General features: G+C 46.3%; 1 protein-coding gene across 2 annotated transcripts in view; it reads left to right on the top strand.

Moving 5' to 3' along the window:
* The window catches only part of septin2 (septin 2), a 31,609-nt gene that overhangs the window by 14,694 nt on the left and 2,405 nt on the right, over positions 1-14,510 (top strand). For both annotated transcript variants that reach the window (XM_084313654.1, XM_084313653.1), the window contains exons 7-12: positions 3,467-3,584; positions 6,504-6,605; positions 7,487-7,632; positions 9,726-9,809; positions 13,932-13,992; positions 14,211-14,306. In XM_084313654.1, coding sequence (XP_084169780.1) covers positions 3,467-3,584; positions 6,504-6,605; positions 7,487-7,632; positions 9,726-9,809; positions 13,932-13,992; positions 14,211-14,297 — 598 coding nt within the window. In that variant the 3' untranslated portion in view covers positions 14,298-14,306. The remainder of the gene's footprint in view (positions 1-3,466; positions 3,585-6,503; positions 6,606-7,486; positions 7,633-9,725; positions 9,810-13,931; positions 13,993-14,210; positions 14,307-14,510) is intronic.

Below are 14,510 nucleotides of genomic sequence, written 5' to 3'. Positions count from 1 at the left end.
GACAGACAGACAGACAGACAGACAGACAGACAGACAGACAGATATACTTTGAAAAGTAGTCTAAAACTATCTATTGACACTTCGTGGTTATTAATGTTTTTCAGCTTCGCTTATATTTTCTCTCTGATGTCATGTTCTCCCTCCATCTCTCCATTCCAATATTTCCTGTCCCTCCCTTCCTTCCTTCCTTCCTTCCTCACTCCCTCCCTCAATCACTCTCTCTTCCCTCACTCCCTCCATCGTTCTCTTCCATCGCTCTCTTCCCTCACTCCCTCCATCGCTCTCTTCCCTCACTCCCTCCATCGCTCTCTTCCCTCACTCCCTCCATCGCTCTCTTTTCCCTCGCTCTCTTCCCTCACTCCCTCCATCGCTCTCTTTTCCCTCGCTCTCTTCCCTCACTCCCTCCATCGCTCTCTTCCCTCGCTCCCTCCATCGCTCCCTCCATCCCTCTTCCCTCTCTTCCATCGCTCTCTCTTCCATCGCTCTCTTCCCTCACTCCCTCCATCACTCTCTCTTCCATCGCTCCCTCCATCACTCTCTCTTCCATCGCTCTCTTCCCTCACTCCCTCCATCGCTCTCTCTTCCCTCACTCCCTCCATCACTCCCTCCATCGCTCTCTCTTCCCTCACTCCCTCCATCACTCTCTCTTCCATCGCTCCCTCCATCACTCTCTCTTCCATCGCTCTCTTCCCTCACTCCCTCCATCGCTCTCTCTTCCCTCACTCCCTCCATCACTCTCTTCCATCGCTCTCTTCCCTCCATCGCTCTCTCTTCCATCGCTCTCTTCCCTCGCTCCCTCCATCGCTCTCTCTTCCCTCACTCCCTCCATCACTCTCTTCCATCGCTCTCTTCCCTCCATCGCTCTCTCTTCCATCGCTCTCTTCCCTCACTCCCTCCATCGCTCTCTTCCCTCACTCCCTCCATCGCTCTCTTTTCCCTCGCTCTCTTCCCTCACTCCCTCCATCGCTCTCTTTTCCCTCGCTCTCTTCCCTCACTCCCTCCATCGCTCTCTTCCCTCGCTCCCTCCATCGCTCCCTCCATCCCTCTTCCCTCTCTTCCATCGCTCTCTCTTCCATCGCTCTCTTCCCTCACTCCCTCCATCACTCTCTCTTCCATCGCTCCCTCCATCACTCTCTCTTCCATCGCTCTCTTCCCTCACTCCCTCCATCGCTCTCTCTTCCCTCACTCCCTCCATCACTCCCTCCATCGCTCTCTCTTCCCTCACTCCCTCCATCACTCTCTCTTCCATCGCTCCCTCCATCACTCTCTCTTCCATCGCTCTCTTCCCTCACTCCCTCCATCGCTCTCTCTTCCCTCACTCCCTCCATCACTCTCTTCCATCGCTCTCTTCCCTCCATCGCTCTCTCTTCCATCGCTCTCTTCCCTCGCTCCCTCCATCGCTCTCTCTTCCCTCACTCCCTCCATCACTCTCTTCCATCGCTCTCTTCCCTCCATCGCTCTCTCTTCCATCGCTCTCTTCCCTCCATCGCTCTCTCTTCCATCGCTCTCGCTCCCTCCATCGCTCTCTCTTCCATCGCTCTCTTCCCTCACTCCCTCCATCGCTCTCTCTTCCCTCGCTCCCTCCATCACTCTCTCTTCCATCGCTCTCTTCCCTCGCTCTCTCTTCCATCGCTCTCTTCCCTCACTCCCTCCATCGCTCTCTCTTCCCTCACTCCCTCCATCGCTCTCTCTCTTCCTTCACTCCCTCCATCGCTCTCTCTTCCCTCGCTCTCTCTTCCATCGCTCCCTCCATCGCTCTCTTCCCTCCATCGCTCTCTCTTCCATCGCTCTCTCTTCCCTCGCTCCCTCCATCGCTCTCTCTTCCCTCGCTCCCTCCATCGCTCTCTCTTCCCTCGCTCCCTCCATCGCTCTCTCTTCCCTCGCTCCCTCCATCGCTCTCTCTTCCATCGCTCCCTCCATCGCTCTCTCTTCCCTCACTCCCTCCATCGCTCTCTCTTCCCTCGCTCCCTCCATCGCTCTCTCTTCCATCGCTCCCTCCATCGCTCTCTCTTCCATCGCTCTCTTCCCTCACTCCCTCCATCGCTCTCTCTTCCCTCGCTCCCTCCATCGCTCTCTCTTCCATCGCTCTCTCTTCCATCGCTCTCTCTTCCCTCACTCCCTCCATCGCTCTCTCTTCCCTCGCTCCCTCCATCGCTCTCTCTTCCATCGCTCTCTCTTCCATCGCTCTCTCTTCCCTCACTCCCTCCATCGCTCTCTCTTCCCTCGCTCCCTCCATCGCTCTCTCTTCCATCGCTCTCTCTTCCATCGCTCTCTCTTCCCTCGCTCCCTCCATCGCTCTCTCTTCCATCGCTCTCTCTTCCATCGCTCTCTCTTCCCTCACTCCCTCCATCGCTCTCTCTTCCCTCGCTCCCTCCATCGCTCTCTCTTCCATCGCTCCCTCCATCGCTCTCTCTTCCATCGCTCCCTCCATCGCTCTCTCTTCCATCGCTCTCTTCCCTCACTCCCTCCATCGCTCTCTCTTCCATCGCTCCCTCCATTGCTCTCTCTTCCATCGCTCTCTTCCATCGTTCTCTCTTCTCTCGCTCCCTCCATCGCTCTCTCTTCCCACGCTCCCTCCATCGCTCTCTTCCCTCCATCGCTCTCTCTTCCCACGCTCCCTCCATCGCTCTCTTCCCTCCATCGCTCTCTCTTCCCACGCTCCCTCCATCGCTCTCTTCCCTCCATCGCTCTCTCTTCCCACGCTCCCTCCATCGCTTTCTTCCATCGCTCTCTCTTCTCTCGCTCCCTCCATCGCTCTCTCTTCTCTCGCTCCCTCCATCGCTCTCTCTTCCCACGCTCCCTCCATCGCTCTCTTCCCTCGCTCTCTCTCTTCCCTCCATCCCTCTTCCCTCTCTTCCATCGCTCTCTCTTCCCTCGCTCCCTCCATCGTTCTATTCCCTCGCTCCCTCCATCGTTCTATTCCCTCGCTCCCTCCATCACTCTTCTCTCCTCTTCCCTCGCTCCCTCCATCGCTCACCTTTGTCTCTCTCTCTCCTCTGTGTCTCTCTGTCTCTCTCTCTCTATCGCATCCGTCTCTTCTCTCTCTCTCTCTCTCTCTCTCTGTCTCTCGTGGGGAGTGAGGAAGAAAGGGGGAGAATGAGAGACGATTAGTGGAAACTGTCAAAATGATCAACAGATGTTGACTGTAAGGGCATCAATGGGAGCAATACATTTTTTTTTAAGTAACTAAATAGTTACTTTTCACAGTAACTCATTACTTTTGGGTGTAAGTAACTACCGGTAGTAAAGTAACTGAGTTACTTTTGAAATGAAGTAACTAGCAAAGTAACTGAGTTACTATTTTTCAGTAACTAGCACACTAGCGTAGAACACTAGAACACACCTTCGGCAGACTTCAAATGAGCCATTTTAATCTAGATTAACTCCAGGATTGCAGATAGATAAAAAAAAATTATCTATGCCCACCTCTAATATATATATATATATATATATCCCTCCCTCTCAGTCTGAAGCCCCTGGATGTCCAGTTCATGAAGGCCATCCATAACAAGGTGAACGTGGTCCCCGTCATCGCTAAGGCTGATACTCTCACCCTGAGGGAGCGGGAGAGGCTGAAGCGCAGGGTGAGGACAACACAGTACAACTACAGAGTACAACTACAGAGTACAACTACAACACAGTACAACTACAACACAGTACAACTACAGAGTACAACTACAACACAGTACAACTACAACACAGTACAACTACAGAGTACAACTACAGAGTACAACTACAGAGTACAACTACACAATACAACTACAACTACAACTACAGAGTACAACTACAGAGTACAACTACAGAGTACAACTACACAATACAACTACAGAGTACAACTACACAATACAACTACAGAGTACAACTACACAGTACAACTACAGAGTACAACTACAGAGTACAACTACAGAGTACAACACAGTACAACTACAGAGTACAACTACAACACAGTACAACTACAGAGTACAACTACAACACAGTACAACTACAGAGTACAACTACAGAGTACAACTACAACACAGTACAACTACAGAGTACAACTACAGAGTACAACTACAACACAGTACAACTACAGAGTACAACTACACAGTACAACTACAACACAGTACAACTACAACACAGTACAACTACAACACAGTACAACTACACAGTACAACTACACAGTACAACTACAGAGTACAACTACACAATACAACTACAGAGTACAACTACAGAGTACAACACCGTACAACTACAGAGTACAACACTGTACAACTACAGAGTACAACTACAACTACAGAGTACAACTACAGAGTACAACTACACAGTACAACTACAACTACAGAGTACAACACCGTACAACTACAGAGTACAACTACAACTACAGAGTACAACTACAGAGTACAACTACACAGTACAACTACAGAGTACAACTACAGAGTACAACTACAGAGTACAACTACAGAGTACAACTACAGAGTACAACACAGTACAACTACAGAGTACAACTACAGAGTATAACACAGTACAACTACAGAGTACAACACAGTACAACTACAGAGTACAACACAGTACAACTACAGAGTACAACTACAGAGTACAACTACAGAGTACAACTACACAGTACAACTACAACACACGGTACAACTACAGAGTACAACTACAACACAGTACAACTACAACACAGTACAACTACAACACACAGTACAACTACAGAGTACAACTACAACACAGTACAACTACAACACAGTACAACTACAACACAGAGTACAACTACAGAGTACAACTACAGAGTACAACACAGAGTACAACTACAACACAGTACAACTACAACACAGAGTACAACTACAGAGTACAACTACAGAGTACAACACAGAGTACAACTACAACACAGTACAACTACAACACAGTACAACTACAACACAGTACAACTACAACACAGAGTACAACTACAACACAGTACAACTACAACACAGAGTACAACTACAACACAGTACAACTACAGAGTACAACTACAACACAGTACAACTACAGAGTACAACTACAGAGTACAACTACAACACAGTACAACTACAGAGTACAACTACAGAGTACAACTACAACACAGTACAACTACAGAGTACAACTACAGTACAACTACAACACAGTACAACTACAACACAGTACAACTACACAATACAACTACAGAGTACAACTACAGAGTACAACACTGTACAACTACAGAGTACAACACTGTACAACTACAGAGTACAACTACAGAGTACAACTACACAGTACAACTACAACTACAACTACAGAGTACAACTACAACTACAGAGTACAACTACAGAGTACAACTACAGAGTACAACTACAGAGTACAACTACACAGTACAACTACAGAGTACAACTACAGAGTACAACTACACAGTACAACTACACAGTACAACTACAGAGTACAACTACACAGTACAACTACAGAGTACAACTACACAGTACAACTACAGAGTACAACTACAGAGTACAACTACACAGTACAACTACAGAGTACAACTACACAGTACAACTACAGAGTACAACTACACAGTACAACTACAGAGTACAACTACACAGTACAACTACAGAGTACAACTACAGAGTACAACTACACAGTACAACTACAGAGTACAACTACACAGTACAACTACAGAGTACAACTACAGAGTACAACACAGTACAACTACAGAGTACAACACAGTACAACTACAGAGTACAACTACAGAGTACAACTACACAGTACAACTACAACACACGGTACAACTACACAGTACAACTACAGAGTACAACTACAACACAGTACAACTACAACACAGTACAACTACAACACAGAGTACAACTACAGAGTACAACTACAGAGTACAACACAGAGTACAACTACAACACAGTACAACTACAACACAGAGTACAACTACAGAGTACAACTACAGAGTACAACTACAGAGTACAACACAGAGTACAACTACAGAGTACAACACAGAGTACAACTACAACACAGTACAACTACAACACAGTACAACTACAACACACAGTACAACTACAACACAGTACAACTACAACACAGTACAAGTACAACACAGAGTACAACTACAACACAGTACAACTACAACCACAGAGTACAACTACAGAGTACAACTACAGAGTACAACACAGTACAACTACAACACAGTACAACTACAACACAGTACAACTACAACACACAGTACAACTACAACAGTGAGGAATGGGAGGGGCTGAGCCTGGTTTTTTCTCGCTCTCTCTCACTCTCACTGACTCACTCACGCACTCACTCGTATATACATGTTGTTTCATAATTTCCCCCCATATTTTCAATTAATTTAATTTCAATTTCATGGCTATGTTGTTGGGTCGAGGGGGGGGGGGGGGGGGGGGGGGGCAAAGGGGGCCTGACAGAAAAGGTTTGAGAACCACTGACTTGATGAATGATGGGAAAGGGTTCGGTTGGGGTTAGACATGGTGGTCTAACCAGCTGTTCCCTTGTTTCTAATCCAGGTTCTGGATGAGATTGATGAACACGGTATTAAGATCTACCACCTCCCTGACGCTGAATCTGATGAAGACGAGGACTTCAAAGAGCAGACCAGGATCCTAAAGGTGAAACCTGCTCCTCCCTTAGACCCTAAAGGTGAAACCTGCTCCTCCCTTAGACCCTAAAGGTGAAACCTGCTCCTCCCTTAGATCATCCTAACCAACTAACGTTAGCGCAGTTTAGCTAGTGAAGCATCCTGTTTCGTCCTAACCAACTAACGTTAGCGCAGCTTAGCTAGTGAAGCGTCCTGTTTCGTCCTAACCAACTAACGTTAGCGCAGCTTAGCTAGTGAAGCATCCTGTTTCATCCTAACCAACTAACGTTAGCGCAGCTTAGCTAGTGAAGCGTCCTGTTTCATCCTAACCAACTAATGTTAGCGCATCTTAGCTAGTGAAGCGTCCTGTTTCATCCTAACCAACTAACATTAGCGCAGCTTAGCTAGTGAAGCATCCTGTTTCATCCTAACCAACTAACGTTAGCGCAGCTTAGCTAGTGAAGCATCCTGTTTCATCCTAACCAACTAACGTTAGCGCAGCTTAGCTAGTGAAGCGTCCTGTTTCATCCTAACCAACTAACGTTAGCGCAGTTTAGCTAGTGAAGCGTCCTGTTTCATCATAACCAACTAACGTTAGCGCAGCTTAGCTAGTGAAGCATCCTGTTTCATCCTAACCAACTAACGTTAGCGCAGCTTAGCTCATGAAGCATCCTGTTTCATCCTACGATGACCAAGTTCACAGGTGGGGTAAAGGGGTAGTACACCCAATTGGCCCATGGATACATCGAACCAATAATTGGTCTAGACTCTAGTCAACAGAGCAGTCACATCCCTGGCTGTCTTAGGGGTCACATCCCTGGCTATAGGGGTCACATCCCTGCCACATCCCTGGCTGTCTCATAGAGGTCACATCCCTGTCTCATAGCGGTCATTTGACCTTCTGCTTCATAGGCCAGCATCCCATTTGCGGTGGTGGGCTCCAACCAGCAGATCGAGGCCAAGGGGAAGAAGGTGAGGGGTCGTCTGTACCCCTGGGGCGTGGTGGAGGTGGAGAACCCAGAACACAACGACTTCCTGAAGCTCAGGACCATGCTCATGTGAGTGGATCACTTCTCTCACTTAGATCAGCTGCTCATGTGAGTGGATCACTTCTCTCACTTAGATCAGCTGCTCATGTGAGTGGATCACTTCTCTCACTTAGATCAGCTGCTCATGTGAGTGGCGGCTCGATCACTTTTCTCACTTAGATCAGCTGCTCATGTGAGTGGATCACTTCTCTCACTTAGATCAGCTACTCATGTGAGTGGATCACTTCTCTCACTTAAATCAGCTGCTCATGTGAGTGGATCACTTCTCTCACTTAGATCAGCTGCTCATGTGAGTGGATCACTTCTCTCACTTAGATCAGCTGCTCATGTGAGTGGCGCCTCAATCACTTCTCTCACTTAGATCAGAGCTCATGCTAGCAGGCAATAAATCCAGTGATCTGAATTAAGAGATTCATTCTGGAGCACATGGTCAATTTCACCATTTGTATTGTTGCAAACAGTCTTCTTCAGAGTCGACAAAAGACTAGGCTTGAATGACTAGTTTTAAATACCCCCCCCCCCCCCATAGATCAGTCTCATTGATGGGGCATGTCCGGTGTGTCATCTTAGTACAGCCAAAGTCATATTACCACATATACGAATACAACAAATAAGCATAAAGAGCTATCACAAGAAGTGAGACAAATTAATTTCTTCATTCAGACCATAAGGTTGGATGGTGTTGAGTGCGTGTGTGTTGATAAATCAAGTGTTACAGTGGCTGTATATGGCTGTATGTTTTTGAACCACTAAAATGTACAAATTAGTTTCATTACTCGTCTGTCTACTAGTCATGCTAGCCATGATAACCATCATGGATGTTGAGATTTTACATTTTGATGTTCGATTTTCTGCATCAGGCTTATTTTCTCATCAGTCCAGCTGTGCTATTATTATATTACAAAAAAGTATGGGCAGTTATGGTCTTCGTTCCCGGTGCTTATTTTTACTAACCGCCTGTCCCTCGGGTCCGTACTGAACTGGGAAACGGGCGTTCAGATATGCAGCTCCCTCCACCTGGAATGAGCTGGTCTCACTGGTTGCTTTTACTGTAAAACCCTTCTAAGTGATATGGAATCCAGCACATCCGACTGCAGATGTTTGGAATGACTATGAATGGTTCTGTGAATTGTCCTTGTTTTTGGTTTTAATTGCTATATGTTTTATATATATATATATATATATATATATATATATATATATATATATATAGTTTTTGTCTGTAAACTTGAAATTGTAACTGTGCTGCTGCCTATCTTGGCCAGGATGCTCTTGTAAAAGATTTTTAATCTCGATGAGACTTTTCTGGTTAAATAAAGGTTAAATCAAATTAAATAAAACTACTATACTATTTAACCTCCAGCACTCCACTATGTAAGGGATAATGTATAGTTACGAGGTCATTGTCGCAAAATAATTGACCGACAGAGTTTAGAATACCGAGGCGCCTCGCCGAGGTGTTCTAAACGTCAGTGAAGGTCAATTATTTTGCGACAATGACCGAGTATAGCTATACATTATCCCGCTTATTACATGGCTAACTTACTAACAATATACCTAATTCATTTTACACCATCGACAAGACGAGATCAAATGCAGACGCAGTTGTTCTGTTCTGTGGCTCCGTGCTGTCATCGCCGGCAGCTTGCACTGATGAGTGCAGCTGTGCATATGCTGAGCAGCTTTCATGGCTGCGATCTAAATGCTGCGAACAGCGGTCATTATTGCTCAGTTGCCCCTGACAGCGGTCAGTTATAGAAAAATAACTGACCGCTGCTATGGGCAACCGAGCGCTATTGACCAATCACAATCAAGCATTTTTGCGAATGTTAAAACGCCATGTAATAAGAGAACTATAACCTCCACTATGAAGTGTCTTATATTGTCTTGTCTGTCTATCTAGTACCCACATGCAGGACCTACAGGAAGTGACCCAGCACCTCCACTATGAGAACTATAACCTCCACTATAAAGTGTCTTATATTGTCTTGTCTGTCTAGTACCCACATGCAGGACCTACAGGAAGTGACCCAGCACCTCCACTATGATACCTATAACCTCCACTATAAAGTGTCTTATATTGTCTTGTCTTGTCTGTCTAGTACCCACATGCAGGACCTACAGGAAGTGACCCAGGACCTCCACTATGAGAACTTCCGCTCTGAGCGTCTGAAGCGGGGCGGCAGGTTGTCATCACATGGTTACCACATTCTGCCTCTGTCTCCTGCGTACGTACCTGTCTGTCTGCTGCCCGTCTTTCCTTTCCTCCCCCTCCTCCCCCCACACCTCAAACGGCAACACCTCCCAGGGTTCTCTCCAAGGCTAGCAGATGGGAGGTGGAGTCACTCGGTGTTGCCCTGCTGGGGTTAGTGTTAGTAGCCAGATAGAATGGGTAGTGTAGACATGATTGAACTGAATATAATCTGAGAGGTGACTGTATATACAGTATTGGTATAATGGATATAATCTGAGGGCTGACAGTATATACCGTATTAATATAATAAATATAATCTGACAGGTGATAGTATATACAGTGTTAGTATAATAAACATAATCTGAGAGGTGACAGTATAATATACAGTGTTATTATAATAAATATAATCCGAGAGGTGACAGTTCGCTGACAGTTTATACAGTATTGGTATAATAAATATAATCTGAGAGATGACAGTTTATACAGTATTGGTATAATAAATATAATCTGAGAGGTGACGGTATATACAGTATTAGTAATACTGAATATAATAGAATATTCTGATCATTTGCAGGAGTGTACATAATAATGTCTTGCTATACAGGATACACAGGATACAGCTATGTTCCTCGGAGATGAGGTATTGTCAGGAATACTTCCTACTAGGGTTCTGAGATGAGGTCCTTAAACCATATTATGGCACATAACACAGCTTGTCATGTGGTACACACACAGCTAGCTAAAAGACGGTGATGATTTAGACATGAAATCAGCAGCAGACTAAACAAGATATTTTCTTTTTCACGATGGCGGTTAACAATATTGTTGACCTAGTGATGTTAGTTTCTCGTTCCAGTCGTGCGTTAGTTTTAACTCATGCATGTTCATTCTACCACAGTTGGGCCATGCTAGTTGCGTTAGTGCTCAGATCGGGGTGGGGTTTAGTTTTGCGCTGGGGTTAGTAACTAACCCTCAGCTCAGATCGGGGTGGGGTTTAGTTTTGCGTTGGGGTTAGTAACTAACCCTCAGCTCAGATCGGGGTGGGGTTTAGTTTTGTGGCATGTGGAGCGTCTGGGTAACATTACAGAATGAGATGAGAGGGTTGTTTCACCAAAAGCAGGATTACCCAGGTCAGTATGATAAGAAAGAGGCCTCGCAGAATGTTTACAATGTCCACCATGTTGGAAGAGACGACGGTTGCTATGTGTTGATATATGAGAAATTATTTTATATCAACAAGACAATGTAATCATTTGGTGTCTTTATTACTGCATTACAAGTCACAGTGGAACAGTAATATCATGCTTTTGCATTGTTTTACCTACTCAACCACTGCACAGAAAGTAGGCATTTCTTTTGAAAGTGGTTACCAATATAATATAGGCAGCCATATTGTAAGAAATAGAACTACGCAAACGTCTGTGCAAGGCCTCTTATTTTTGACGTCTCCAGCCATGTTAAAGAATCCTGGACACACTGTGGCACCTCTCTGGAGTTATCAGGCTAACTAGGGGTAATCCTGTTCCTTGAAACGCCCCCCCCCCAGGTTCATCCTGTCTTCTTATTTAACTTAGTCTGAGTATCATCATTTAACCTTGAATATAGACCAATGGGAATCTTTTGAGACTTTCTCCTAAAGCCAATCCAGGATAATGGGAGTGGTTTTAACAGCCTTACCCATTGGCTCGCCATCTGTCCAAATGATGGCTGTGTGGCCTGATTTGACCAATCCCGTGAGTGGACTGTTGTGAGGTACCGTTTTCTCATTGGGGGAGGTACCACTGTTCCCACCCCCCCCCCCCCACCCCCGGCTCTTCTACTGCTTCAGTGTTGCTTCAGTGTTGCTTCTGTAGCTTTGCTTCTTTCTTTACTGGAGTCGACTCCCGAGTCCCGACTCTCCTCAGAGTAAAAAAGAATCGACTCTTCGACCTCGACATTCTAATCTGATGACACTGAACGGATGACTCTGCTGTCGATTTTGAGGACTTGCTCACTCGTTATATGTGACCATTTCCATGACTTCTGGAGACACCGGACATTGTTCAGATTGCTTGGTGCCGGTGGCGGTAAACATACTGATCGGTGTACGTTTTGCCAGCCATAAGATTGTTTTGAAATTTGAATCGTTGTGCGGTCAAAGAGTTGAGGACATTTTGACTCTTGAGTGACTAACCAGGAGTCGCCCCTGACTCTCCATAGTGTCCTGTAGGAGTCGCCCCCTGACTCTCCATAGTGTCCTGTAGGAGTCGCCCCTGACTCTCCATAGTGTCCTGTAGGAGTCGCCCCCTGACTCTCCATAGTGTCCTGTAGGAGTCGCCCCTGACTCTCCATAGTGTCCTGTAGGAGTCGCCCCTGACTCTCCATAGTGTCCTGTAGGAGTCGCCCCCTGACTCTCCATAGTGTCCTGTAGGAGTCGCCCCTGACTCTCCATAGTGTCCTGTAGGAGTCGCCCCTGACTCTCCATAGTGTCCTGTAGGAGTCGCCCCTGACTCTCCATAGTGTCCTGTAGGAGTCGCCCCTGACTCTCCATAGTGTCCTGTAGGAGTCGCCCCTGACTCTCCATAGTGTCCTGTAGGAGTCGCCCCCTGACTCTCCATAGTGTCCTGTAGGAGTCGCCCCCCGACTCTCCATAGTGTCCTGTAGGAGTCGCCCCCTGACTCTCCATAGTGTCCTGTAGGGGTCGCCCCTGACTCTCCATAGTGTCCTGTAGGAGTCGCCCCCTGACTCTCCATAGTGTCCTGTAGGAGTCGCCCCTGACTCTCCATAGTGTCCTGTAGGAGTCGCCCCCTGACTCTCCATAGTGTCCTGTAGGAGTCGCCCCCGACTCTCCATAGTGTCCTGTAGGAGTCGCCCCTGACTCTCCATAGTGTCCTGTAGGAGTCGACCCCTGACTCTCCATAGTGTCCTGTAGGAGTCGCCCCCTGACTCTCCATAGTGTCCTGTAGGAGTCGCCCCCTGACTCTCCATAGTGTCCTGTAGGAGTCGCCCCTGACTCTCCATAGTGTCCTGTAGGAGTCGCCCCCTGACTCTCCATAGTGTCCTGTAGGAGTCGCCCCCTGACTCTCCATAGTGTCCTGTAGGAGTCGCCCCCTGACTCTCCATAGTGTCCTGTAGGAGTCGCCCCCTGACTCTCCATAGTGTCCTGTAGGAGTCGCCCCCTGACTCTCCATAGTGTCCTGTAGGAGTCGCCCCAGACTCTCCATAGTGTCCTGTAGGAGTCGCCCCTGACTCTCCATAGTGTCCTGTAGGAGTCGCCCCCTGACTCTCCATAGTGTCCTGTAGGAGTCGACTCTTCATCGCGACCTCCGTCACATCTTTGTAGTTCCTGGTCAGTAGATTCTCACCCTCCTCCTTCTGTTCTCTCATGGATAACTCCACTAACTCACTGACCTGCTTCTCTACTTTCTACATGTTGCTTCTCTCACTTCTGCTTGTTGCTACTTAAAGTAACACTACACACGTGCACACACGCATGCATACACACGCACACACACGTGCGCACACACACACACACACAGGTCATGCATGATGGCTCTCCACAGCAACCTAGTGGCACTGAATCTAACATTCATGAGAAACTACACTTATATAGAACTGATGTGACTTCACATTGTATAGTAACTATTGACTACACTTGTATAGAACTGATGTGACTTCACATTGTATAGTAACTATTGACTACACTTGTATAGAACTGATGTGACTTCACATTGTATAGTAACTATTGACTACACTTACATAGAACTGATGTGACTTCACATTGTATAGTAACTATTGACTACACTTGTATAGAACTGATGTGACTTCACATTGTATAGTAACTATTGACTACACTTATATAGAACTGATGTGACTTCACATTGTATAGTAACTATTGACTACACTTATATAGAACTGATGTGACTTCACATTGTATAGTAACTATTGACTACACTTATATAGAACTGATGTACAGAACACTGAAACATGATGTACAGAACACTGAAACACCATGTTAAACAAAGAAACGGCTGTTACTTTTAACACGACTCAGTTCAACAAAGATGACCAGTTTGATTGATGTGGACGTGTGTGGACGCAGGATGTTGATTTGTCTTCCTGTGTGGACGTTCAGGAAGGGTCCGGAGCCGGAGGAGACGGACAAAGACATGATCCTCCAGGAGAAGGAGGCTGAGGTGAGAAGCTGCACACAGAGTCATGGACATTTGATGAGACTTTGTTCCAGGGACTCCCATCTGAGAAGATCTTAGTCGTGAGATACGATCAAATCCATAACCGTCTATAATGTAGTGGAGGAAGGTGACGGCCATCTAGATCCTCGCATTGGGCTTAACTTTAGTCATGGTCTGGTTGTTGTTGTTGTTGTTGTTGACCAGTAGTCTCTTCTGTTCAGCTGAGGAGGATGCAGGAGATGATCGCTAAGATGCAGGCCCAGATGCAGAAGCAGGGAGAAGCAGACGGAGACGTACCCCATGTCTGAAGACCCAAGGTGAGGACGGAACACTGTTATTATTGTCGTCTTATAGGTTTGGTTTATTAGGTCTTATTTAGTATTCTAGTTTCAAGTTTTCAAGTTTCTTTAATAGTTGTCATACAGAAGTACAGAATACTTTCATACAAAATGCTTCTTACTGTTACGCTCCAGAGACTGTGCTAGACAAGATAGTATCAAATAACATAGTATAGCATGTAA

This window comes from Notolepis coatsorum, assembly GCF_963971535.1.
Source record: "Notolepis coatsorum genome assembly, chromosome: 4".
Lineage (NCBI taxonomy): Eukaryota > Metazoa > Chordata > Actinopteri > Aulopiformes > Paralepididae > Notolepis > Notolepis coatsorum.
Note: the sequence above shows the minus strand (reverse complement) of the source record. Positions and strands in the feature narration are given on the sequence as shown.